The 26,976-nt window shown below is 37.8% G+C and overlaps 2 protein-coding genes across 11 annotated transcripts in view; one reads left to right on the top strand and one right to left on the bottom strand.

Annotated features, from left to right (window-relative positions):
* The window catches only part of LOC145444355 (uncharacterized), a 141,358-nt gene that overhangs the window by 71,086 nt on the left and 43,296 nt on the right, over positions 1 to 26,976 (bottom strand). The gene's annotated exons all lie outside the window — the stretch shown is intronic.
* The window catches only part of LOC145444330 (E3 ubiquitin-protein ligase rnf213-alpha-like), a 70,083-nt gene that overhangs the window by 31,873 nt on the left and 11,234 nt on the right, over positions 1 to 26,976 (top strand). For all 9 annotated transcript variants that reach the window (XM_080322284.1, XM_080322287.1, XM_080322289.1 and 6 more), the window contains 34 exons: positions 211 to 354; positions 701 to 812; positions 4,072 to 4,226; positions 4,716 to 4,939; positions 7,765 to 8,015; positions 8,986 to 9,240; positions 10,934 to 11,138; positions 11,197 to 11,270; positions 11,330 to 11,501; positions 12,222 to 12,329; positions 12,383 to 12,481; positions 12,563 to 12,691; positions 13,722 to 13,899; positions 14,460 to 14,626; positions 15,251 to 15,398; positions 15,454 to 15,620; positions 15,684 to 15,840; positions 16,996 to 17,094; positions 17,154 to 17,308; positions 17,508 to 17,667; positions 17,724 to 17,941; positions 18,007 to 18,190; positions 18,249 to 18,447; positions 19,161 to 19,280; positions 19,338 to 19,452; positions 19,525 to 19,651; positions 19,712 to 19,912; positions 20,281 to 20,453; positions 20,513 to 20,819; positions 20,877 to 21,052; positions 22,606 to 22,747; positions 22,801 to 22,976; positions 23,772 to 23,900; positions 23,957 to 26,059. In XM_080322284.1, the coding sequence (XP_080178410.1) occupies positions 211 to 354; positions 701 to 812; positions 4,072 to 4,226; positions 4,716 to 4,939; positions 7,765 to 8,015; positions 8,986 to 9,240; positions 10,934 to 11,138; positions 11,197 to 11,270; positions 11,330 to 11,501; positions 12,222 to 12,329; positions 12,383 to 12,481; positions 12,563 to 12,691; positions 13,722 to 13,899; positions 14,460 to 14,626; positions 15,251 to 15,398; positions 15,454 to 15,620; positions 15,684 to 15,840; positions 16,996 to 17,094; positions 17,154 to 17,308; positions 17,508 to 17,667; positions 17,724 to 17,941; positions 18,007 to 18,190; positions 18,249 to 18,447; positions 19,161 to 19,280; positions 19,338 to 19,452; positions 19,525 to 19,651; positions 19,712 to 19,912; positions 20,281 to 20,453; positions 20,513 to 20,819; positions 20,877 to 21,052; positions 22,606 to 22,747; positions 22,801 to 22,976; positions 23,772 to 23,900; positions 23,957 to 26,059 (7,529 nt within the window). The remainder of the gene's footprint in view (positions 1 to 210; positions 355 to 700; positions 813 to 4,071; positions 4,227 to 4,715; positions 4,940 to 7,764; positions 8,016 to 8,985; positions 9,241 to 10,933; positions 11,139 to 11,196; positions 11,271 to 11,329; positions 11,502 to 12,221; positions 12,330 to 12,382; positions 12,482 to 12,562; positions 12,692 to 13,721; positions 13,900 to 14,459; positions 14,627 to 15,250; positions 15,399 to 15,453; positions 15,621 to 15,683; positions 15,841 to 16,995; positions 17,095 to 17,153; positions 17,309 to 17,507; positions 17,668 to 17,723; positions 17,942 to 18,006; positions 18,191 to 18,248; positions 18,448 to 19,160; positions 19,281 to 19,337; positions 19,453 to 19,524; positions 19,652 to 19,711; positions 19,913 to 20,280; positions 20,454 to 20,512; positions 20,820 to 20,876; positions 21,053 to 22,605; positions 22,748 to 22,800; positions 22,977 to 23,771; positions 23,901 to 23,956; positions 26,060 to 26,976) is intronic.

Genomic DNA, 26,976 nt, shown 5'->3' on the forward strand with positions numbered 1-26,976 from the left:
TTTGTAAGGTGTACACCATTCGTGCACATTATTAAAAAGGTACGCTGTTGAAACTGATATGAGAACCCCTGGTCTTGACGAACTGTTCTTGATCAGCTCTTATATCAATATTTTTACTCAATATTATCTCTTTCTCCGCCTCTCTTTGAACGCAATTAACATTAGCTATCATTTTAATGTATTTGTTTCCTACATTTTGACTTTTACTAGCTTCTAACCGACCCGGACACGAAAAGAATCCATCTGTTACTGGTAACGCTGTGGGTGGCAATATTGAGATCGATGAAACTGATGAAGAATTTCATGATGCGTCTGCAACTACCACTCGTATTGTGACTGTTCCTGTAACCGATGGTAAGCAAAGCAGTTACTTTGAAGGGACATCTAGTTTTTTAATTTTTGATTTTGTATGCTGACAATTCAATTTGATTCATACGGACTTTATATGTAGCAGACGTCATCTGGTAAGGTTCCACATTAAAAAAATCCAACCAAATAAACAATTGTATATGCTTCTACGATGATGACTGTGCTGTGATGAAATTGATTCATTTCAGCTTGAAATTTCATAAATGAAGGCTACTTAATATGCACTGTGTTGTTTAGAATGGTTAATTGCTTTCATATCATAAAGCCGATTTCTGGATTGTCTTGCTATTGCGGTAGTCTAGATTTTTGAATATTCTCATCATTTCTTTAGATACCATTGAAATGCGTGTGGTGTTCACACTTTATCAACCAATAGATGTTAAAATCTATATGACCGAAGGACTTTTTTCGAATTGGGGATTGATGGAAATGACATATGACAGGTATAACGGAAAGTGTATTGATTGACTGACTTCTATTACATCTACGTTTAGCGAAATCTAGTTGACACGATATCTGTCTTCTATGTCATAGATACCCATACCCATACACTGTGAAGCAGGGGTGTCAAACATACGGCCCACAAGATGATTTAATGTGGCCCGTGAAGCAATTCTAAGGAAATGGAAAATGCTTGTATTATTCAGCACATTTCTAACAAAAGTTAAGATTTCAAGTAAGAAACAAGACGAAAATAATCCCACCAGACAGCAAATGTCGAACTGTTCGTTCATAGATCACATTATAAGCATCCGGCATCAGTGTTGCGTTTTCTCTCCAGTCACCATTAGATCATATTGACACCACATCCTGAGTTAAGAATTTTTTCGTCTCTGCGAAACCGGTGTGTCTACTGTACGGTACAATGCATAATATAATAGCTACATGAAAAATACAATTCAAATATTTTTGGTCGCTCGGTTGTATACCTTATTTTGACTCGAAAGGCCCTCGAAATGGCCCAAGCCCCGGTCACCAGAGAAACCCGAATGATGATTTAAAAACAATGAATAATTGCATCGTCCGCTTTCTTTGTACTCCTTGTACTCCTCACAACGAATATGTAGGTCCAACTCCATATCACGACTAAAACTAAAGGCAGAGCATGGAAATATGCCAACTTATATGGTTGTTACATGACTTACAGCAACTGTTTTAGTGGTTTAGAACCGCATTCAATCGGCCAATCCTTGTGTTTTTACCAATTCTGCTGTTTGCGAATGATGCCGTTGTTAGCGTCGAGCCACAGGATATGTAATATATTGTATGCTATTGGTCTATTATTCATAGCTTTGATAATGAAGCATTCTAGTGAAAAACAAAGGTGTGGATTTGAAGGTGACATTTTGGAATCATTTGACTGGTCTGGCCCGCGAGTGATAAAAATGTTCGAATCCGGCCCGCGATTCCAGTTGAGTTTGACACCCCTGTTCTAAAGTGACTATTTTGACCACCTCTGTTAGTATGCTATAAGGATTAAACCAATATTCCTAGTCTAGCAGTCGTAGATTATAGTTCTCCGTCTCACTCTACTATGCTGTGACATCACGAAATAGCCGATATATTTTACCTCCAATGGTCGGCACCGATGTTTCTTTGGAAGTGTGATATCGACTCGATATTATCGGCAAATCGATAATCGGTCGATTACATATTTTCAAGTAGAGTGTGTTGGGTACAATAGCCAATTAGTTATATGCTTACATGCGCAGATAGTTAAGTGGAGTAAGTTATCCCAGAAATAGGTTGTAAGGAGCGAGTTTGATAAAACTGTTTCCGTAAAGTTAAATCCAGGATTGCTCACTATCACGGTTCAATAATTCAATAAATTGAATTCCTGCTGGTATGTTGTCTCTAAATGTGGTAAATGAAATGAATTTGCCCCAGGTCTGCTTCAAAATAATCCTCCAAACCACGGGAGGCCAACCCGTGGCCCGCGAGAAGGTTTTGAGTGGCCCGTGAGGTAATTTTCGAAATTAGTTATATTATCAAAAATGGATTGCCCATATTGTGAACTTGGAAGGCCAACCAAAAATTTAATTGGCCTGGCCGCAACACTTGGAATGTCGATGACTAAAATATTAGTTCAGACGTATTAGCAGATCCATTGGCAAGTCACATTTTTGGTAGACCTTCGTACATTACAAAAGAGTAGAATATTTTGCAATCGATTTATCTGAAGTAAAAATTTTCTTAACGCTTCGCGCAATATGTTGTCAATCGATTTCTTGCTTTTAATATTGTCACCCCCTCCTGAAAATGAAAAAATTAGGCCAAATGTACCAGATTGAGTCCAACTATATTTGCAATTACGAGAGAAAGTGCCGTTCAACATGCGACCTTGCCTTTGCGCTTGCAGAAAGACCGTCGCCGATGAAACCTAGGCACAAAATTATTGATGCATGTTGGCCGAAGCTTAGGATATCGATACGTTTAGGTGCCAAATAGTCCTGTCTTTGCAAACTGAGCCCAGCGATACATAGCAGACCCGTAAAATACTTCGGTAACAATATCATTGACCTATACACTTTGACATATTTTCGCGCCTTGCGCGGCTAGTGGCCATCGCAATGGTCCGTCAATTGAGTGTGGTCCTTTGGCCGAAAAGGTTGGCCACCCCCTGCTCTAAACTTTTCAATGTAAAGTTTGTCATTCCTTTTATATCATTCTGGCAACCAAAATTTGCATCCAGTAACAATAGTAACACAAATTCCTCCGCGGTCCTTCCGGAAAAGTCTCATTATTTGCAATGTCGGTTATTGCAGTATTTAATTGGCATGACAATGGTTTCCCACTTGGCTGCAGAGTCATCGGCCTCAATACGTTCTTATCCCTAAATGTTTGATTTCAACAATGGCAGCCAAACCTGTCGCCAACTGTGATTCGAGATCTGTTATTGATTTTATGGTTCAGATGTTAAGCACCAGCATTGAGAACTTGCGCTGATCCCAGGGTTGCAATGACTCAATTTTTTAGTGATTCCACTTGACTCGAGTCATTTTCTTTAATACAGAAAATGACATTACTCGACTTGAGTTAATTGATTTATTGACTAGACTTGTGCTCGACTCGCACATGACTCGACCAAGTCAGATGACACGAGACCATGACGGCCAAAACAGGCGTTTCATTGTAATTTTGAAGAATAGTAAAGTTGCCACATTATTGGTAGTGGTATTTCGTTTTTCAGTACTGGTACTTAAAAATGTGGCCGATACTGTTAAAATTTATATATTATAAATGCAAGGCATTAGATATCACCCATTCTGAGCTGTAAAAAAATTGATTGAACATGATTGGAACTCGAAACAGAGCAGGTAACACGATGACTTGGTCTGGGAATCGAGCCTTAACACTACGACTTAAACTTGGCCCTCTGACCCCTGACTTGGAATCGGTGATGAATTGAAAATGATTCCACTTGACATGAGTCAAAACTGTAAGTGTAAAACTGACTCCGAACATTGTGACTTGGTTACACCCCTGCTGATCCTGAGTGAATTGTCTTGTGTCAAGTGCAAAATGGTGAAAAACGTTTCATTTGTCGCTTGATGGAGTCCTTGTCCAATGCAAATTACTTGGTGTTTGCTGCCTGTACTACCCTCAAATTTGATTAGGATCTATTCTGTTTAGCTATGTTTTTCGTGGCTATTTGATATAATTCAGGCGCTCTACCAAATTATCAATGTTTTGTTGTTTTAGGGACGAACAATTCTATCGAATTTTCCTTCCGAGGAAAGAAGAGAAATACAGATTCCAATACAAATACTGTATCTATATCCGCGGTTGGCCGCATTGGGAATATCTTCCAAGAGGAACAGAGAAAATTGTAAATCGGGTAGCTGTTGTCACCAGAGGTATTTTGTTTTGTTTTGTCACACCATTTGCATTCTCATTAACCCACAATCACTAAGATGTGATATCGTTACACAATTGGCAATGTGGGGGCAAAAGGGACCCCATCATGTTCATTGCTCATTAATCTGCTAATTTTACTCTGGAGCTCTTAAATCACCTTTTGCATGACGGTATGCGGATGGGTGTTCATTTCTCCGAACAACACACCAACTTGTTTGGCAAGAACAATCTGAATTTCCATGAAAAGATTACTGTTAATTTTGACCCCCTCTTAGTGTTGCAGGTTAAGTGGAATGGAACATTGGATGAGACGCGTTCCATAGTTGACAGATTAGAACCGTCGTCCATTGTCATAGAAATAAAATATAGACATAGAACATAAACATAGAATTTTTAGGCGAGTTCACAGATGTAGCGTTACAGCATTTTGTAATATGTACAGAACACATCACATATGATCCATTGTAGTCTTTGTATTGTTTTTGCAGATCGGACCATCTTTCGTGATGTCCCAATGCTCCATATTCATGGACGCCATCCTGACGAAGTTATTAAATCCTCTGTGTATTTACATTTGCCAACACCGGCGATGTCTGCTAGTGGATCCATCAATCCTGCAGAGAAAAAAGAGATTGAGTCATGCATTGACCAATTCAAAAGAGGATGGGATACAACCGCGGACAGAAGATACCATATTGATATATCTGATATGGTTTGTTTGCTCGATTTGCATGATTTTTTACATTTCATGGTAATTTTACATTGGACCAATACATTGTTATTGTTGTTGTTGCCCGATTCCTAATCTGTCACCATGTAGGTCACCATACGTTCTCTTTTAAGAGGATTTGTCCTATTTTTTTGACTTTTTAAGCTTGACTCTCTTTTGGGCTGAGCCGGAAAGTTGACCTTATTTTTAGTCAACCGACCACGAAGTGGGAAAAATTTACCACTTTTCCAGGATTTTCCTTCGGTTTTGCAAGTCTGAAAATTTTGAAAAATGGTCCTTATTCATATTTCCAAAATATTGTAACCCGAAATGTAGCACCTTGCTCTCGAATGCTCTGCATATTACCACATCCCATTATTACATATAACTACCAGTTCACTTTTTACCTGCAAGGAGAAATTACCGTCCTATTGATTTCTATGCCTCGGACACTTAAATCTTCAGAGTGGTCCCAGACACTAACCTCATTTTATAAGAGGTAGTGTAGTGCTTTAAAATAACGCTTTGACTGATCTGATACCTTGTTTGCCGGATTTACATTCCTCGAAGGTTGTTTTTTTCCTATTATGAAAAACGAAGTCTAATATTCAGAAACTAGCATCTGGCATCCAGCCATTCAACCAACCATACAGCCTGACTGTTTAGAGCAGGGGTGGGCAAACTTTTCAGTTCGCGGGCCGCATTCAACATCTGAATCCATTCGCGGGCCGCACCAAAACGCAATATTGGTATTTGATCACATAGCGAGGACAAGGAACTAATATATAGGCTTTTTAAAAAACCAAACATTGCTTTGATGATATCGTACACGCGTCAGAAACAGTGGCGAGATTTCATAGGCTGGTCGAACTCAATAACCAATGTGTTAAAACTGTAGAGATGAAAGTCGATTGTCCCGATTGTCCCGATTCTTAGAACAATATTGAAATTTGAATCTGTGAGCAGCGAACTGCTCATAGATTTACTAATTCCACTTTTGGTTTAGTTCCAGGACACACAATGCTGACAGCATCACAACCATGTTAGCATCAAACACGCTTCTACTATGTGTAGATAAAATATAAATACCCTAATTCTACGCATACAAAGAACGAATCGGATAGTTTGATGGCGTGGAAGATGACGACTGTGGATGAGAGATTTTTGAATATGAAATTCATACTAAACACAGAGCCATATCTGTGGATTGGGTGTAAATCGCGCGGAGCGCGAAAAATTTTTTCATTTGAGCTCAGCTTCGCGGTCCCCTTCAGATGCTTTCACGCCCCAAGGAAAGGGGGGAGGAGCGCCCCAGTTTTAGAACCACTGCCTTAGAATTATCATGTTGCAATATACTAAAAAAAAGTTGCATTAATTCGATTTTTAGTAAGCATTTTATCAATATTTTTAATAAGTTTCTTTAGACTCTCGCGGGCCGCACAAAACGGTGTTGCGGGCCGCATGCGGCCCGCGGGCCGTAGTTTGCCCACCCCTGGTTTAGAGTCAAGTATACCTGTTTGATGCTGGTGTGATCAGACTAGATCCTTAGATAGACCTTCATGGTCTTATCGATCATTCCTATCTAATACCGAATACAGTGTGCAGTGTGCATGCATATTTTCTGTACCACAATCACTGCCGTGTGTTATGTATTTTGGTTGGATGAAAATGAAGACTCTCTCTCTCTCTCTCTCTCTCTTCACTGATTAAATTGTCAGCTTACTCTAAAAAACGCTGCACACCAAATTTGGTTCAATTCTAAGAAGTATAGTATAGCATTATCCACCAATCAAGGATAATCCGAGAATTATCAATGAAAAACTGAAATAACTCTGCTTCTACTAGTTGGAATTGAGACAAATTTGTTTTGCATAGTCTTTGAAGACAGATCAACAATTTCATAGGGTTGGCCAAAAATTTGAATTTTTTAAAATTTATCCTAATAAATTAAAATTTTTAATTGGATCTGCAAAGTCCTGTACTTGTTAGAATTGAACGAAATTTGGTGTGCAGCGTTTGTCGGGGTAACCGGACAATTTAATCAGTGAATGGCTAGAATCTGGGGAAAAAAGTTATTTTTTAACAGCCCTAATGTACATGACACGATCTGCTCATTTCCACCGAGTTCTAATCATCCGTGCCTGCGCACATCGTGTTCTTGAAGCTGTGATAAATTCAATTATTCATTGCTCAACAGTGATGTGTCAACAATCAACATAGCTAGCAGTTTCACTTCTCAAAGTAATATAAATTCAAAGGGAACATACATGGGAACCGCAATTGAATGTTCATACTTTCTGTTCAAAAATTGGTGTCTGATTGAAAGGCTATTTACAGGTTGTTTTGACTGCTACGTTTCATTTTTTGCATACGTGTGGTGTGACTTCTCATGGTAAGCTCTATTGAGCTTATCTCTGAAGCGGCAAGTTTGACTCTGGTAATGACGAGACATCATAAAAGCCAAATACTGGTGTGTTGCCAAATTATTCAAGATCAGACTGATTATTGTCAAGAGATTCAATTTTGTTTTGATGGTTCATATAGAATGTAGTGATAAATATTTTATTAGGCAAGAATTGCAGCAATTGAATGTCAAAAATTGTTTTTGGACCTATTCTCTTGTTTTTACCTACTGGCCAAATTGAAATGATTTCAGAATTTTGCTTAATACAAAAGTTGTTTACATTCATATTCAATTATTCATATCTACGTCTTCTATTCTCTGATGATGGACTTCCCATCTAAATGAAAGAAAAAAGTGCCGATATTGATTTGTTTTAATGGACATTTAATGATGTTTTATCTCTAATTCCTTACCCACATTGTAGGATCTGGAAGATATGGCAATCATGTGGGTATCAAAATCCTTGCAAGCTCTCAAGACTCAGGATGAACAAGTTGTCAGAGTTATTCGAGTTTTGCACTTGGCAAGCTCTCTGCATAAGCTAAAACACAAGATTGATCATTATCGCCTCGTGATCTTCATATGTGTGGGTCTTGATACAAGTGAAATTGACAGTACCCATCAAAAGATTCTACGTAAAGAGATTGAAAGACAATACTTGAATGATCCTACAAGGTAACCATTGTAATACATTAAAGAGCAGTGGTCGGGAACCTATGGCTCTTTTGGGTATAAGATATGGCTCTTTGACACATTTTTAAATTTGTACCTAATTTTATCGATATTCCAGCAACTTGTTAGTAAATTTTCTTATGGCCAGAATAATTATTCTCGTGGCAGCATAAACATGCATTTGAGAAGTCAAAGCAGGGTGTATCCAGGGTTATGGGCTCGGACCCCTTTACAAAATCCTCAAATTTAAGTTGCTGTAGCGCCAGCAGTGGCCCGTGAGTGCGGCCAAAAAATTAATTACCCAGGTAATTTATTGTGAACTTGAAAGACAAACCTAAAATCTGATTAGCCTGACCGCAAACTTTAGCATGTCGATGACTAAAATATTTGTTCCGACGCATTGGCGTAGTCATAATTGTTGTAGATCTTTGTATATGACCATAAAGTAGAATATTTTGTGGCTGATTTATTTTACTTGAAATTTTTTCTCTTGTCACTCGATTTTTTGCTTCAAGTATTGATGGCTACTCTCATGAAAATTACAAATACGCCCAATTTACGGAATTGAGTCTAACTATATTCACAATTATGGGAGAACGTGCCGTCCAACATGCGATATCGCGTCTGCACTCGCAGAAAGACCGTCAGAGATGGAACCTTTGCACAAAATGATAGACGCATATGTGCACCTAAATCTTCGATGTTGATATGACCAAGCGCCTATGAATCACGTGCTGGCCAAATGAGCCCAGCGGTATACAGAGGCAACCCACACTATACACAATAACATTATTAACGAATTAGTACTACCATGACGTAACGAATTTTCAATTGTGACGTAACAATTGATGGACGTGTATGGCTCTTTGGAGTTAAAATGTAAAATATGGGGCTAACATGGCTCTCGAAGCGAAAAAGGTTCCCGACCACTGTTATAGAGTATAGTAAATTACTTTGAATTTTAATCAATCAGGTCACCGCTGGCTGATGTTTTCCTCTACCTTTATCGCCATGTCATTGATATGGTGCGTGGTTCACAACCCAATTTTGAATGGGTGCTCACGTTACCATTGTACTGGATTATTACCCGTTATGGTGAGGATCACAGGAAATTGTATGCATCAAGAAGAACGGGAAGCCGGCTGTTCCAAAGATCCATGTTGCCAAATGTGGAAAATCTGTCATGGTCAGATATAAAGAAAGAGAGCAATCAACAGAAGATCCAAAAGTATTACATTATATTTTGGTTTCAACTGAAATTTTTAGCTTTACCAATGAATATGCATTTTGCTTCGTCACAAACCATGTCACCGTAAAGTTTGCTTGATTGGTAGATATTTTCTTCTCCATTCAAAATTTTTAAGGTGAATATCCTTTGTTTTACAGACTATAATATACCTTGATGAGTAAATGACGCGCAGTGGAAACTGCTGCAAAAGTAATTACAGTATATTGATAGAATAATATACGGTGTTCTTTGAAATAAATCCGAATATTTTCGGCGAACACTCGTAGTTTAACAATAGTACAATAATAGCTGTGAATCATGGCGTAGCATATAGATAGAATATATCACCAGGAATGCAATGTAATAGATCAGTGGTTCCCAACCTGGGTACGCGTACCACTTGTGGTAGACGAAGGTCTTCCAGGTGGTATTCGAGTAGATTCTGTTTGATTTTGACCAAAGGGAGTTACTAGTTCCTTCGGGGTTGAGTTTGAGGTTTTTGAAGTGTCGTCGTCGTGGTAAGGTCACAGGTCACGTGGGTAGGACCAATTCCACCAATGACAGGCTACGGGGAAGACAGCTAGTTGTAAAGCTTTAGGATTCATACCTAACCAAATTTTGTTTTAATATGCTTGACCACAAGAATTCCAAATATATCCACTGCAGAAATCATATACTGCGCCTTCAATTGGCAGTGGAAACATTTTTGACCGCCTTTGGCAGCGTCACTTACGGAGGTGGTAGGCGAGCGCTGCATAAAATCTCGAAATGGTACGTGGGTGGGAAAAGGTGGGAACCATTGCAATAGATGAATCAATCAATTCACAGATTACATTTTCATCTGCCCAAGACACACACACAATGTACAATGCAGTATACAAGACACACAATGCGATGTAATGAACAGATAGGAGGATGCCGAACGACCAACCAGTTGGGGTCTCTGGAACCAGCATTCACCTTGACCTTGTGCCTGATTTCAGTCTTCTTAGATGTTATTCTTTCTTCATCGGTTATTTTTTAGAAGCTATTTATTGCTCTGGTCTTTTATGTTCTTGGATTTTTTGTCGTCGTAAGAACAACGACACGGGGGACAAGCAACCCAGAATAACCTTCGACAACGGAAATCGAACCCTTTCTGTCCGCATGGATGGCACCGGCGCTCACCACTACGCTCGCTCTCGAATAAGCTGTACTTACCTATGCAAAACTTTTCTGATATGTTATTTGTGATCTGAGTATTATAGATTCCGGAGCTTAGAAAGTTCAATTAGCTTCAAGTTGGTGACCCCTTATTTCAACTTTGCATGACAGGATTTTTTTGCTACTTTCTTGAATCAATTTCTATAGAATTCCATCACGGCCTTAGTTACCAAATCACAAAATATTGCCTAAAATTTTATAGATTTTATAACCCTGTGTCAGAGAGATGAATGTTGGAATTTTGTAGGGTATCATTGACATTGACACCGAAATTGCATATATTGCTCCTTATTTAAGTAGGTTGCAACCTTTTGCCTTATACTCGCACTTGTTGCAAATTTGGTCAACTTTAGCAAATGCTATGTTAGTTGTACTTGGAACATAGTTTTATGGCTAGATTAGTGTCGGTGACTGCTCTACCAACTAGTAGTGAGAAAAATGCTTCAAAGTTTGTTGGCACAAAATGTCATAATTTTTCCTTTTCTACTAGATCTTTGCTGCCGATGGGACAGATAATCCTCACGCATCTTGAAGGATTTCCTTGGATGGTTGACACTTTTCTGTACTTGATCAATCGATCATCGTTGTTGACTATTCTGAATGACAGGAAAAATCATCCAATATCGTCTTACTTCCCGCTGGACTCGGTCCTTGAAATTTTAATTTCCAAAGAAAAGTACTGCAGCACACAAGAGGTATATATACTTGAATTATTATTTTTATCGAGATTGTTTCAATATTTTGTTATTGTAGATTCTTTTGAAGGCTGTACCAACACAATTTTACTTTGAAGATTGCTTCCTTCAAATATTCCAGGGAAATATCAAGTAGGAGTTTGATTGTTTCCTTAAACACATGAAATGATCAAGTTGACATTGCAATACAGGTGCACCATGGGTGGAGAAGAAGGCTTGATGAAGATGGCAAAAAATATACTTGAGATGCTATCTTCCATCATTGAGAAGACAACAACAACTATGTTGAAGGATTCGTCTATAGCTATCATGTTTGTCATGAAAATAGCAAGTATGGCCACCCAACTGATATTTTCCAAACCAGTGAGTGTGACTTCTAATGTTTTTTTATAGGAACTGAAAGTCATTATTACTGATCTTTTGGTGTTTTATTTGCTTATTTCCCATGTGTGTAATGAACGGAACAACCTTATATTCTTTGAATCACCAATATTGAGAGTTTTACCATTCAGCCCAGATTGAGATACAGATGAATAGTATGAAAGTGTCGTAATTTTCAAGGAATTGCCATATAATCACGCAAGGTGCAGATGAATCAAACTAATTCTTGCCTAGGACTGTGTGTTTGTGAGCACAGTGGCAGCCTTCCAAGGATCAGATACAACTTTCATATTTTGTTATGTATGTTAATATATTACTTATTCAATATTCAAAGATATCAGTAGCATGGGAAGTCCAGTTTTGCTGCAAATCCTTGAAATTTTAGTTTCCCACAAATCTTCATGGATAAATATTCAACTATGTAAGCATATAAAGAAAGGAGAACATAACTGTATCCTATTTACAAATCTGGTGAATATTTGTTGGTAAATCAAAATATCAAATCCTTCTTGTCTATTCGCTGTTGTACAATGCTTTGTTGCCCAACTGTTCTGTAATTCTACGACACGTAATTAAATATGGGAATAAAAGTAATACATTTACAATATTATAATTCTAAAAAATGAGTAAGCGTTGATCATCAGTGTAAGATTGGTACTATAGGCTTTTTTTCTGTAAATGACAATGATTATATCTTTACAGGGAATACAAGAAAATGAGCATTTTGTTGAGAAAAACCTGCATCAAATGTCATCTCACATCTGTACCTGGATGTCTTCTTGGTATCATTTATCTCTTGAGGAACTGCAGGTTTGAAGAAATTTATTTGGATGTACTGTGCCTCTTTAGCTTTGTCTTTCCAGTTTGTCAATGAAGTGCTGAAATTGCGCTGGTCACACACAAAAATAGACCCATTTTTCCGAAGTAAGATCATGAATGAGACACGGAGAATCACAAAGCATGTAAGTGTATACAAAGAGTGTAAGTTTAACTCATGAAAATATGTGCCTTCAATTTTTGTATTTTTTTACCATCAAATGAAGGTATGGGGTACTCGTGAAAAAGAATACTTTCGGTTATATTTGGAGAAATGGAAAAAGATAACCTTTGAAGATTGCCTTCATGCATGGCTGGAAGAATATGCCTTGCAATGCACAAACAGCATCCTTGAGGTACAATATGCTCCTTCTATTCAGTACTCAGCAACTACTAGAAGGAAGGAGAAAACTGCCAACCTAGGTTTTACAGACACCAACGAATGGCTTGTTTGCTAATAACTAGGTTGATCAAGAGTATGAGCAATTGTTGAACTTTTATTCAAACAATACTCAGTGTCGATATTTTTCAGTGACAAAACCATGTTTGATATGAAATTGTTTCAGATAGTATACAGTCCTGTACACGTATAGATACAGATTTACAAACAATCTTCGAAAATAGTAAGTGGTTGTCACACATGGGAAGTGTATCTGTTTTTACAGTGACTATGGTTCAGTATCAACTCTTATTTCTGTTTGAAAATGATTACTTGATAGGGAGGAGTCGAAACGACAATTATAACCTTAGCTTATGGATAGTGATAAAAATGTAAGAACATTAAGAGGCATGCAAATGGAATGTTAAGCAAGTGTTTGACTTCTGTAATGATGCGGGCTGAAACGTACAATCTTGACAATATTTGGCGCCAAGAAGGCCTGTCCCCTATGGTATGGTATGGTATGTATGCACTGCTTTTAGCCACTATGCTGTATATGTTCCACTTGGGAATTTTTCTCTGTATATTGCTACCAGGGCAGTGAGTAATATAAGACATTTGAAATGATTACACATATGTCTGAAGTTGAACTGATACGAACAGCGCCCTATCTTGGGCATGATTTATGGACAGGGATTTTTTCCATATAGATGTTAGTGATGTAACCTATCATCATCTGTACTGGCATCAAATCTGCTGCTCTGTAAGTGGAACCTTGACCTTAGAGATCATTAAGTCACAACCAAAACTCGCGTCACGATTCTTGTGATATTCATGAAAAGTATCCAGGGTCTCGCCGTTCTTCGGCTCTCTAAATACCTGCTGAACTAGGTAATGAGTTGAACACTCGATCAAACTGCTTTAGGGCTACTAAAATTCAGGTGTGAATTGACAAGAAATTCAGTTTTCGTGTTTGATCTACATCTAATTGGTGTTCTTTATTGCAGGACGGTCATTGGCTTCCATGGTGGCGTACATCTGGTAAAGAATTTCTCATCAGAATGGCTGTGCAGGAATATGACAGAATCGTTCGCTTGCCGGAAGTTAAAAAATCTCGTGGGATTATGCATAGCATCTACTTCATTGCTAAGTGGCCATTTGCCTCTCGGATATTCCAGGCGTTTCGTAAGTACATAACTTCACAAATGAGGAACTTATCAGACAGGGTTTTGGGTTTGATTTGCATCCGACTATGGTATATGTATATGGTAGAAGTGACATAATTGCATAGGTAAGCAAGCTATCGGTATTAGTTATACCATCTTCTAGTACTGTACAATACATGGGTTTCTCTAATTATAAAGATACTGAATTCACAATCGTATTATCATAATTTCAAAATAAAATGGATCTCTATTTAATAGCCTGTCATAAAAAACAAACGGTCACTGAAGCATGCAGAGTAGGTTAACCGTGGACGTGAATTTGACATCTTTGATAATAACTCCTGATGTTGGTTACAGACCCCTAATGCAAAGGGTGCTCATTCACTTTATATAGATGGCAGTGGCATGAAACAATGGTTATGCGCAGTTTGAACTGCACTTTGCGCGATGATGGAACCATTTTATGGTATGATGCATGATATCTGCAATTTCATTTAGAATTATATGAACAGAACTGAGATGGGGTGTATTTCGGCAAGTAAACTGCAATACTTAGCATGCTCTTTTTTTAAATATCAGGTGAAGACAAAACGCTGATTGGATCTAATGACCCTAATGTGAAAGATCTAAAAAGGATGCAGTCGGATTTCCGTACTGCTATAACTTGCTTTTCGCAAGGATCACTCAAATTATCTGAATCGAAATACATGTTGCAGCATTGCAAGTCAATCTCAAGTTTTTACAAGGTATGTCCAATTTAGATCCTATGACAATTTCTATAAATCTGTAAATACCGAACACATCAAATTGAATCAATCAAGCAGCTTCTACTGCTAATTATATAGCTAAACAAAGAAGCTCGTCCAAATTCAGAAAAATATTTTCCGCAAATTAAATTGTGCTGATTATAGATGATATTTCGTACATTATGTTGATGTTGCATGTATTATATCTCGTCTCTTTTTATTGGGAATGGTAATTGTTCCAGACAATGACAGTATCTGCCGACCATTGTTAATGGATTTTTACTCATTGTTCATTCATTAGGAAATACTGTATGTGTCAATTTCACCAAAGTAGGCTATATTTTTCCTGTGCTCCTATAAGTAGTACATCTCGTCAGCAAAGATTGAAAATTTGTGGAATGCTAATTAGTATCAGTCTCAAAGGTAAATTGACGAGCATTATGATGCTCGTGGTGGCACTGGAAAATTAGGAACAGGATCTGGTGCAAAGATCAGGATGTGACAAACCACTCTAGTACCTTCAATCAGCCTCGTCACATCTGTGAATAATGCAGGAATTTATTATCACATATATATCCTTTCATTGCAGTTGTTATGTTGTACCGTGTTTGTTTTTCAATATAGATAACTGCTCAGACTGACGGAGAAGGTTCCAACGTAGACTGGATACTTTCCGATAAAATGTTGGAAATTGATAACATTGTTGATTCAATTGAATCAGTCGCATCATGTCTGCGGTATTTCTTGTCTCTATGTGATTCAATGAATGATGGTAAGATTGCTAGTTTTATCTGATTATATGTTTTCAAGTTAAAATTTATCTCCAGATGCAGTCGAAATTCGAATGCACGAGCTGACAACCCAGCCAATTTTAAATGATGCCAAGTTGAACGAAATTGTTCATTACCAAGATGGTAGATTTGGAAAATATATGTCATCCGACATACTGTCCGAGGACATTATATCTGAATTGGAGCTGCTCGAATCTCTCCAAGTAAGTATTCGACTTACAATTGTTCTGCTATTGAAATTTGACATTTCTGTGTGCTGCTTGTAGCGGAGTAGAACTTTTCGCAAAGAATGGGATGGTGCGGTTGAAAAATTCTGCAAAACAATTCATCAAAACAGAGTCACCTGGATTGATGTATTGAACACACTGTGGAAAGAAAATGTGCGCATGAGACTAATTGAAATTGTTGCTGAGATATTATCGGGTGAGAAACATGTTGCCAGTAATTAGAAAATGTTCGGAAATGCTGGTGCTGTGACTCAGCACTTCTGGTTTGAAGCAGGGCTTTGGAGCAAGCGAATATGTTTTATTGCTCCGGTCCAGCTCTAGACCTCTTTCATCATAAATTTGCTCCAGGTTCGGAGCTCGTTGATGGGGCTGGGCAAAATCGAGTACCGGATTGATTCGATTATGAACCACATATTATGCTTTGAGTCGAGTCGATTAATCGAGCATCACTAATTATGACGTTATAATAGAATGTAATATGTCAAATTTCAAATATATACCTATTATGCGACCACAAAGAATATAATGCCTGTTATCCATCACATTAAAGATATTATGGTATTTTTTGACCATTCCGATTTCATTCCGATTGGCGACAATGTTGAGGGATGATCATGACATGAAAACGTTCATAGCTTCGTACAATGTTCCGTACGCTACGATACAGCCAACCAAGGTTTCAAGGCTTCAACAGTGAAAATTAGCATCTAAACTATAATTCTCGTTGATAAATTGCCTTTCAGTGGCGAGGATCGCATAATTGGAGTACTCGAAAAAATCGTCTTTTACTGCTTGATTCGAATCATTAAAATTAATACCATGTGTATTGTGTCAAGCCATACTCGTTGATACCACTGCTCTGGTTCCAGCTCAACTGTGCTGAATATCTGAGTGAACACTATCAATTGTCAGTGTCATGGGTTGCAGCTGTGACGGTGTGATTGTTCTGCCGTCAAATCCCCTGAAATGCGGTTAGTTAGTCAAAGGTGGCCCAATGCGGCAACAATTTATTATTTTGTGACGGGTTGCTGCCAATGTCAAATTCTGTGAAGTCAGCCAATAGTAGTAGCATAGCATTTTATGAAATAGATTGGGGTCAGCTCCGACTCCTGTGAATATGTACGCCACCGGCTTTGGCTTCAAAGCCCTGAACTACTTTCTCAAGGAAACAAACAAACCATGTGTTGGTTAATGTGACCAATGGTCGATTAAATATAGAGGTTTCAAGCCAAAATGAACAAACGTGGTCATGATGAAGTAGCCTAATTAGGGTAAAGTTAAACAATTGAATGCATTTATTTGCACCAGCAAAAAGATATTCCATAAATCGCAACTGTCATCTATTTGGCAGGCACGCTGCAGGTATCTGTTCTTCCTGACCTATTTGACTCTGGAGATGCACGAAAAAACATATCTGATGAAATTCAACTGCTTGTGAACGTTTTACAAGGTAACAGTAAACCGCAAGTATTTCTGGTATTCATATTATATTATGTATATATATTGCAGACCAAGAAATGACTGAGGATGTTATTGCAAGACGAGCAAATCAGATTCACAGTTATTTTCGTTTGAAAGCCGGGGCAAAAGTTGCTCGGAACATTCAAAAGCTAAAAAGACGAATCAAACTCACCTGTGAATTTGTCAATGTGGATTTTGCAAAGGTTTTTTAAAACTTTGAATACATGCACGCAATTTTAAGTCGACACTTTCTGCAAGCTGCATTTGGCTTCCAATTCTTATGAAACTTAACACCTCAGCCAAAGGCTTGCATGAATCCACATAAAATGAACATTGTGTTACCTTACCAAATAATGCCTTCGCGTATGTCGTCACTTGCTATCCTACAACTCCTTCATGCAGAAGCTAAATCAAGGCAAAGATGCAGGATTAGGAAGTATTGACCCTCAAGTCGATGATGAGAGTAGTGATGAAATATGGACCAGCCCCGAGCTCTCGGAAATACTAGAAAAATTTGTACTTGAGAAAGATTTAATAAGCTGGATTTTGGAAAATATGAAAGGTAACGTGTTTGGAAGTTCCCGACAGTTAGAGCATACATCCACACAAATTTTACAGATCTTGGTGAAGTGAAGGTGTTCTGTGATCTTGGAATGATATCGGCTGGAGATTTTCCAGAGGAAGTCAATCGCATCTCGTGCTTCCTGAGCGCTGTAACTGGTTTTGCACCGTTGATCTTCCATCTGAAAAAGGAAGCAAGCTTCAGAGATGTCGTTGAGGCTCTGAATGCTGTTAAGAAGAATGTAGATGCAGACGGGAAGCTTCTGCAGAAATGGGTATTGACTTTATGCAAAGTAAATCTTGACTGAAGTTCACAATATAATATCTTGTGTGACTCTAGACCGGTACAGGGAAGCAAGTTCAAAAACTGAAAGATATAAGTCAGCTGCATGGATCAGAAGGAACTCGGTCACTGAAGTTGGCTCAATGCATCAATACTTCAGGGGTATACAAAATATCTAAACCGAAAATTGGATTGCCAACTATGGAAACATGCTTGAAATTATCACTGAAAATTGAAAAAGGTCGAGTGATTATCATTTTCGACATGAAAATTGTACCAGTGATATTTGTTAATTACAGATGAGAAAAAATACAATTATGCTGATTTGAAAGACCTTCAATCAAAACTCATGTTGATTGCGGGAGATGCGGAACAAGGACAACACGATGTGGCCAAATTCAATGAAGTTATGAATTCTGTGGCCACTTTGACTGAAGTCTACATAAATTTGTTGAATTCTGGCTGCATGCTTTTCAACAAATGGTCCGCCACAGTCATGTAAGTTTCTCAATTATCGCTGCTTTTGAAGAGCTTGGACCATATGTAAGGTTTTCTGTAGGGCTGAGCACAATGGTCCGAGTCCTCGATTCTGAATCGAGTATTAGTTTTATTGATTCGAGTTGAGTAGCAAAATTTTTTCAAGTACTGAAATTAAACGCTCCTCGCCATTGAAAGTTATCTAGTTTTCTGTGTCCTATCTGATTTTAGCCTAATCTTGTTTTTCTGATCACTACCCTTGACCATGTTCAACATTCATGCAAATACTTTAACCGACAAGAGATTCTCAGTAGCAATACACTTCTTCAATTTGATGGTTAGTAGATTTCAAAATGCTCATACTTGAGTCAAGTGACTGATTAGTTTTTGACCCCGTGAACGACTCCTGTTATTGAATATCAGACGGCTACTTTCTATTTGGCTCGTATTTTTTTCTTGTGTTATTTCCAAAATTTGTTATATGTGTACTGGTTGCAACCACTCACCAAGGTAAAATCATACAGAAATTAGAATATAAATGCATTTAATAAAGTCTAGAGTAAATTTATGACCTTACCACCAACGAAGCACGTCAATGGCGAAAATGAAAATATACTCTCTTTTTTCTACTTGAGTCTTAGCACAAATTTGCAATAATTTTGGCGCAATTCCATGATCATCCTTGAATTTCTGTTATCAGACTCTCATATTGAAACGTATATCCTCTGTTTTAGATGTCAAGGCAAGAAATTTGTGGTATACCTCAGCTTTGACAATGATCAACAAATGAGCTCTTCTTGTAATCAAAAAGATTTGGAGAAGGTGATAACTGTGCTTAATGATGCTCTAGAGAGGTAAGCCACTATGAAATGCTTCCTGAGCAGGCATTTCATCTAGTCGTAATCTCTTAGTTGGAATGAGTACATCGAGGCTATGCGTTTGAAGCATTACCATCTCAATGACTACAGTATAATGCAGATCGGCTATCTCTGCGAAAAACTGGCGAAATCTGAATTCACAGACCAAGTGAGTGATCTTTCAGTCATCATCATAAAAAATTGATTCTTTTTCATGATATATTTGTCATATATACATTAGGTGTTCTGCCTTCTTTCACACTTACCCAGAGAAGATATGGAAAATCTCCTGCAGGATATCATAGAGGAAGCTACTGAAGTTGTAGAAAGTAGTGATGATGGTGACATGCAAGAAAATTCTGATGAAGGTGATTCTTTCTGTTCAATTCTTGCCTGTCTGAGGCATCTTCATGTCATTATTTCATTAGAGCTTGAAACAAAACTTGCTGCGAAAAAAAGGATCATTCGATCATTTGTAAAGCAAGGATTTGATGAAAATCTAGCGAAAGCCGCTGCGCAATGCAAAGAAAATAATCTGGATGAAACAGATTGCGAATTATGGATACTTGACAATCAATACGACGAGGAATTAGTGTTGCGACTTGCAGAAGATTTTGATGAAGAATCAGGTAATTAACATCCGAATTTCTATTAGTAGGGTATATTATGAGTCGCAGCTTGTGCTATTAAAATTAATATCAAAGACTTTCAACTCTTCGTATTAGCTAGAAATTTTCCGACTTTGTAGCATGTCAATGCTGTAGTACATACAATCTTCAATATCCATATTATCATCTTACATTTCATTATATTGTATTGCATGGTTTATGCACATGCGCATGAAACAAGGTTCAACCATAACACCAAGTAAATGAATTAGGCTACAAACATTTATTTCTTTAGGTTGTGCAATACTCGAGCGCGCATGTCCAAAACATCAAAATCTGAACCTGCATCATTCTTAGTATGTCACTAAAGTCTGATATTTATTTGACAGGCTTTGGAGATGATTTAAATTCCTCGCAAGGACCAATATCATTGCTTCACAATAGAGCGCATTCAACGCTTGCTGAATTGATACTACAGATCCAATCAAGTCGCGCTAACAAAGAGTTGGACATTGGAAGTATTGTTGAGGCAATTTGCAAATCTTACAATGACAAAACAAAGGTCCGTTAGAAAATGAGTTTAACAATTTCATTTTGTTATCTTTGCTTTTACAATTGTAGAGACTCACATTGCAAGATTTCCTGAGCATTGATCATTTGGGAAATTTCCTGAGGATTTTACGGGAGAGGCTTTCTGTCAAGGAATCAAAAGTGAAAAGGGATTTTGATGGCTTGTTGCAAAAAGGAAAGCCAAATTTAATCTTGATTCCACCACAAGACATGTTGCTGGCAACTGTGGCCCTTTATAACAAAAACGAGAAAGAACCATTGCCTACAAGATCTGAGGTACTTGTGTGTAATCAGCAAACAACAACAGATGAAGTTGGGAGATTTTTAAGGCGAGCAATGTGCAAAAATCCTATCGAAGGTAGATGATATTTGGTCCAAGTTGGATAAGTTCTGAAGCATTGATTGATCTTTTCAGGACAAAGATTGTATGTTATGACCTGCGCTGATCAGTTGACATTCACAGTGTCGGAATACATTGAGAAATTGGTTGCAGTTCTGAGCACCAAAGATTGCATTGATGCTAATTACCAAATGATTCTTCTATCGAGCAGTGCAAATCCACAACATTATCTTGTTACATGCTTTGAACGTGTAAGTGGTACTCTTGCTCAAAGTGTATTCTGTTTTTAAACGATATCTATGTGAATTTTAACATACATTGACTGTCATGTGACACCCAAAAATGTGTTATGAAGTATTTTGTCTAGACTTTCTTCAAAGGAATATTCCAAACATGTGTTGCATATAAATAGCCATCTCAATATTTTACTAGTCTACCAGTGAATTTCATTGAGATCATCTGCGGAAGTCAATCCATATTTTGGTAAGTGGTAATAGAGCAGAGGTCTCAAACTCAAATGTGCTCGCGGGCCAGTTTTCCAGTTTTGACGACGCTGCGGGCCGCAGCATTTATAGAGGTATTCTATGTCTTTCCAAGTATGCCTTATTTGACGGGAATGAATTTTCCTAATGAAACTGAGCCGATGCAGCAGACTATCAGTAAACACACATCGTCAAAATGTGATTTACTCTTGTATAAATTTAGGCATGGCAAGAAAAGAATCATCACATTTATAACTAGTTGAATAGAATTGACTTTGTACTTGATATAAATTAAACATAACATATAGACACCATATGGGCGGACAAATGTATGATGCCATCATAAAAGCTATTGGGTTATAATTTTGCAGCTACTATGAATATTTTGAATTTAACAGATTGATAATAGAGACTGATCTGATATCAAAACATTTTTAGGTTGAGCATTGTAATTCCAATCCAGGATTCGGGTATACTTCTGATAAGTAGGCTATTAATCTCATGGCCAAGTATCTTCAAATACAGGAGCAGAAACAAATATAAATATAATATAAATATATTATTGAATGTGTCGTAGTGATTGAAATATCGGAACGCCGAACGGCCCATTGTTGTTACATCGTTGGAGCGTACCACTACAGTACTCGCTACCTGTAAGTGGCCTTAATAACATGGTTTAGCGACCAAAGATGTAACTGACAGATTGCAAATGGTTGCGGTAACTACTTGCTTAGCGAAATACCAAGCTGCGACCTTCTGATCTATTACTATTCCCCTGATACGCGATTACTTTGTTGCGTCCATGGTTTTACCAAATTCACGGCATTCCGAGTCCAATCGAGTCATTTCATTTTTCCATCGAGTTAGCCCGAGTCTGAGTAATTCTAAGAAAGGTCGCGTCCAAGTCAAACTCACAAATTTCAGTCACGAATCGTCTAAGGGTCAGATTTTGTCATCATGAATTGGAAATGTGGTGAAATAGTGAATCTTCCACTGCATGGTGGCGTTTGCGGTTGATGTGATAGTGAAGTTTGATGAATAGTTTCAGGCTTTTGGAGCAATTTAAGAGGGGATTTTGACTTTATAACCGGAAAAGATATATGTGACACTAAAATATTTTCAAATTATTAAAAATCTAAAATGTCGTCGCGGGCCGCACTAAATGCTCTGACGGGCCACGTGTTTGAGACCTTTGTAATAGAGAATTGAGGGAAACGTGTGGTATTATGATCGCTAGTACGAATGGTATTGAAGCAATAAAGCAACATAAATTCATGAACTCTACACTGTTTTCAGTCAATATGTGTTGTTTCTTAATCTAGTCCAGAGTTGAATTGAAGATCCCGTTTGAAGTCAAGGATCTATCAAGATATGTATGTGGAAAATTGACTGCCAAGAAGCATGCAGTCAATGAAAACCAAGATACATCTGTGAAACTGGTGATATCGAAGAGATCCGGTTTCGGTATGAACATTATTTTGTTAGTACAATTGGTGTGTCTTTATATTATGCTTCAGGTAAGTCTCTGCACATTCGCCGCCTGATTGAGAAGTTGGACAAAACCACAAAGACGACCATATTGCGATTGTTGGACCGAGAAATTGACATTGATCACATGTTGAAGAGACTGTATGGAGATCCTCGGATGCGGAATGAAGATGCTCATCTTATCCATATTGATGCAACGGCTGCTGTATGAATAACATTTTACACATGAAATCATATAACGTGAAACAGTGGAAATATGACACTAAATTGTACCAGTTCTGCCATATAGTTTGCTAATGGAATATCCTACTCCCTAATTTACAATGTATGGTTTTGGCATGTTTTTATCATTGTAGATGTTGATCACACTTTTTTAAATTACCAGAGTTATGTTATGAAATTATAAAGAAGGACGTAAGCGAATTGAAAAAAAACGAATTAACTTGAAACTAATGTTGAATCCTCGAGTCAGTTTTAAGTTGTCTGCGATTTGCAATTCCAGAGCATGTTCACTTCTCCGTTTTGAACATTGCATGTAGTCGAAACGACTTGGAGGGGTCCTCATTCTGACCCCGCCTTCTCATGTCCAGAAATGATTAAGCAGATTGATATCTATACTTGAATTACAATGTTCACAGAGGCCAAACCATGTGAAACTTTCCTTGAAGCATTCATGATAATAATGTGCATTAGATTAAGATGTTTTAACAGGCCATCAGTTCAATCGAAGCTTCTATTACATCATTATGCACGGATAACTTCAGAAAACGATGGATTGATTTGAAAAGATGCAGCTTTGTTTCAAGACTGTTGCAACCAATAAGTGAACTTATTATATGGATTTTGACTCAAGGTCTTTGTTAAATGAACTACACTTCGAAACTAATAAAGAAATACAACTCTTCCTCTGTATTTTTTAAAACGAAGCATTTCGCTTCATCCCATCATCACAATGGGCGAGCACACTGCTAGGTGTGTGATCGCGTCTTTACTCATTTAGGTCCAACATGGCCTCGAAGAATTTGCGTTCAACTTGTTGATACTTAGAAGCATAGAAGACAGTCTAGGGAGGATCTGGCGTCACAACAGCCAGCACTTCTATGCCATTGAGATAAACAAATCAGAATTGGTAGGTTGCGATGGAAGTGTATTGGTTACATGGTCTTAATATCATACCTATTTCAGCTGCAACAGAACAACGTGTTAAACCTGATGCCTCAGATAGAGTGCCTTTCGCCAAAAGAAGTTTTGGAATGCTACAAAAATGAAGAAAATGATAATTCAAGTTTGCAATGTGTCTTGATGGATCACGAAGAATTTACTTCAGACATTTTTCAACGTCCATATCAGTATTTACATAAATACTCTACCAACAGCAACTTGGATCAGTTCACATATACTCACCCCCAGGGAAAAGAAAACGAATGCTTGGAAATTCTTTTGGAACACTGCGGTATGATGAACCCTACATGGGCACAGCTTAAATACTTCTCCACCTTCCTAAACATTCAATTGAAGAATTGCGAGGAATCTATTTTTTTCAAAAAAATAGATTCTGAAGGTTCGGATGACAGCATCGAATTCAAGGGATTGAAATCTTTTGCGATCCACTTCATGATAAAAATGGCCCAAGATTTAACCACACCATCACTGAAAATATCCGACGAAAGTAAGAAAGATGCAAAGGATGCTCTCAAAAGTTACGCAAACAGAAGAAAATGGGAAGATGAAGTTCATCCGTTCGTGTTTTTCAATGAAGACACCACCTCGATGACCTTTATCAATGTCAACATCGATAATAATGGAGATCTATTGAAGGCAGATGGCTCTGTGGAGAAGAGAAATATCATTTCCAGAGGTTTGTTACATGCATTGAAGTTTCAAGGCGTTCCAATTGGCAAAAACTTTGATTCATACGATAGAGCAGAGAAGCTTTCAGTATTATGCCAATTTATGAATATTGCACCAGTCATTGATCGTAAGACAGGAAAAGGAAAAGCATTTGATCCAGACGAAACCTATGAACTTACCACCGACAATGTTCTGAAAATTCTTGCTCTATACATGCGACTGCGTTGTCAGATGCCTGTTATCGTGATGGGAGAGACAGGTTGTGGGAAAACGCGTATGATTGAATTTATGAGCAAATTAAAGCAAGGCCCAGGCCAGACTGCTTCATCCGGTATGGTGACTTTGAAAGTTCATGGAGGAATCACTTCAGCTGATATTCATAGGAATGTTGAAAGAGCAGTTAACAAGACCAATGAAAGACCAGAAAGTTCCCAAGGGCGAAACCGAAATGTTGATGCCATATTGTTTTTTGATGAAGCAAACACCACCAGAGCGATATATGCCATCAAAGAAGTTGTTTGTGACATGACAATTGACGGGAGGGATTTCAAAGATTCGAACCTTCAAATCGTGGCGGCATGTAACCCTTACAAAAAGTTATCAGATGAAGCTGTTAAAAAACTTGAGGATTCCGGCCTTGGATATAATATCAAAACAAGTGAAAGCGAGCATCTTGACGGCGTTCCGATGAGACGTTTAGTTTACAGAGTTGTTGCTCTGCCTCCCAGTCTACAGCCATTTGTGTGGGACTTTGGGCAGTTGGGAAAATCAGCTGAAGAAGTATATATCAGGCAAATGACAAACCATACCATACAAAAATTGGAATTGAATAAATCAGATGGTGATCTCGTTAATAGCATCTTATTCCACACTCAGTGCTATCTGAGAGGAAAGCAAGATGAGGAATGTAGATATGTGAGCTTGCGTGATGTTGAAAGATCTTTAAAAGTATTTGAATGGTTTCACAATCACAAAAATCATATCTTTGAGAAGGTGGAGCAGTGGCACCTTGAAAGAAAAGTCAGGTATACTGATCATGCAAAGCTTGTTGATATACCAATTTCACTGCGGTGTTTAATACAAACAATCGGTATCTGCTACCAATCATCGCTTAATGATCGTGAATCTTTTCGTCGGATGCTATCAAGTAAATTGCGTCTCCTGGACCAAAAATATGCTTTATCACCTACGCAGATCGATCATGAAATTACTGCTTGTCAAACTGTTTTCACACAGGATTTAAAAATGGATGCTGACATTGCATGCAATGATGCACTTCGAGAAAACTTATTCCTTATGACAGTCTGCACGGATCTTCGGATACCATTGTTTGTTGTCGGAAAACCTGGTAGTTCAAAATCACTCGCTAAAACAATTCTTGGCGACAACATGCAGGGAACGTCATCTTTTTCGGAACTGTATGAAAATTTCAAGGAGGTAAGTGGGTATAACATTAGGACAGTGGTTCCCAACCTGTGGTACGCGTACCACTAGTGGTACGCGAGTAGATTCTGTTTGTTTTTTTCGACCGAAGGAAGTTATTAGTTCAGTTGGGTTGATTTTGAATTTTCTGAAGTTTTTTGACTAGTGGTGAAAAAACAATTCCATGCATCTCATCAACCCGGCCTGATAATGCGTAGTTTAATAGAATTTGTTATTACTATGGCGATTTTTCTTTACAAAATTGAGCGTTAATTCAAAAAATTGTCAAAATTGTTTACAAAGTCAAAATTTTTTGTATCCCTTCATTTCGTTTGTATCGTAGATTTTGATATTTTACAGCTTGTAGCCCACTTTGTAGGCCTACCGTTGTAGGCGGCCCATTGTCTGATCATCGTGGATCATAAACTGTCAAACGAAACGAATAGGTTGACAATTGATATGGTGTTATGCTCAACGTACCGCAATATCCTAACTGAAGGAAGACTGGTTGATATTGCATGGTTATTTTATCAAGAAGCGCATGATGAAAAATTGTGATGGATGACAACATTGTCAGTATGAAGCAACATGTTGTGTCACCAGCAGTGTACGCACAGCTTCAGTGTTGTCAGCCAACAACTACTGCTGTTAAACGGTATTTCTCCATTCTTGGCAAGCTACTTAGTAAGGACAGACACTTTCTACCCGAAAATGTAAGAAAGTATATTTCGTTGTACTAAAACAAATCTTAATTAACTCTACCGTAATACGTGGTGTAACTACTGGGCCAGATATCGTTAAAATAAAGTTTTTTCATGTCAAAATTTGTCAGTTTTTATGTCAAAATTTGTCAGTTTTTTGGTCAAAAACGCTTTTTCGTAAGGACAGACAGTCCCAACCAGAAATGAAATAAGTAGTACAATTTTAACATT

The sequence above is a fragment of the Botryllus schlosseri genome, chromosome 8, assembly GCF_051294905.1.
Source record: "Botryllus schlosseri isolate E-star chromosome 8, Bs_hap1, whole genome shotgun sequence".
NCBI lineage: Eukaryota > Metazoa > Chordata > Ascidiacea > Stolidobranchia > Styelidae > Botryllus > Botryllus schlosseri.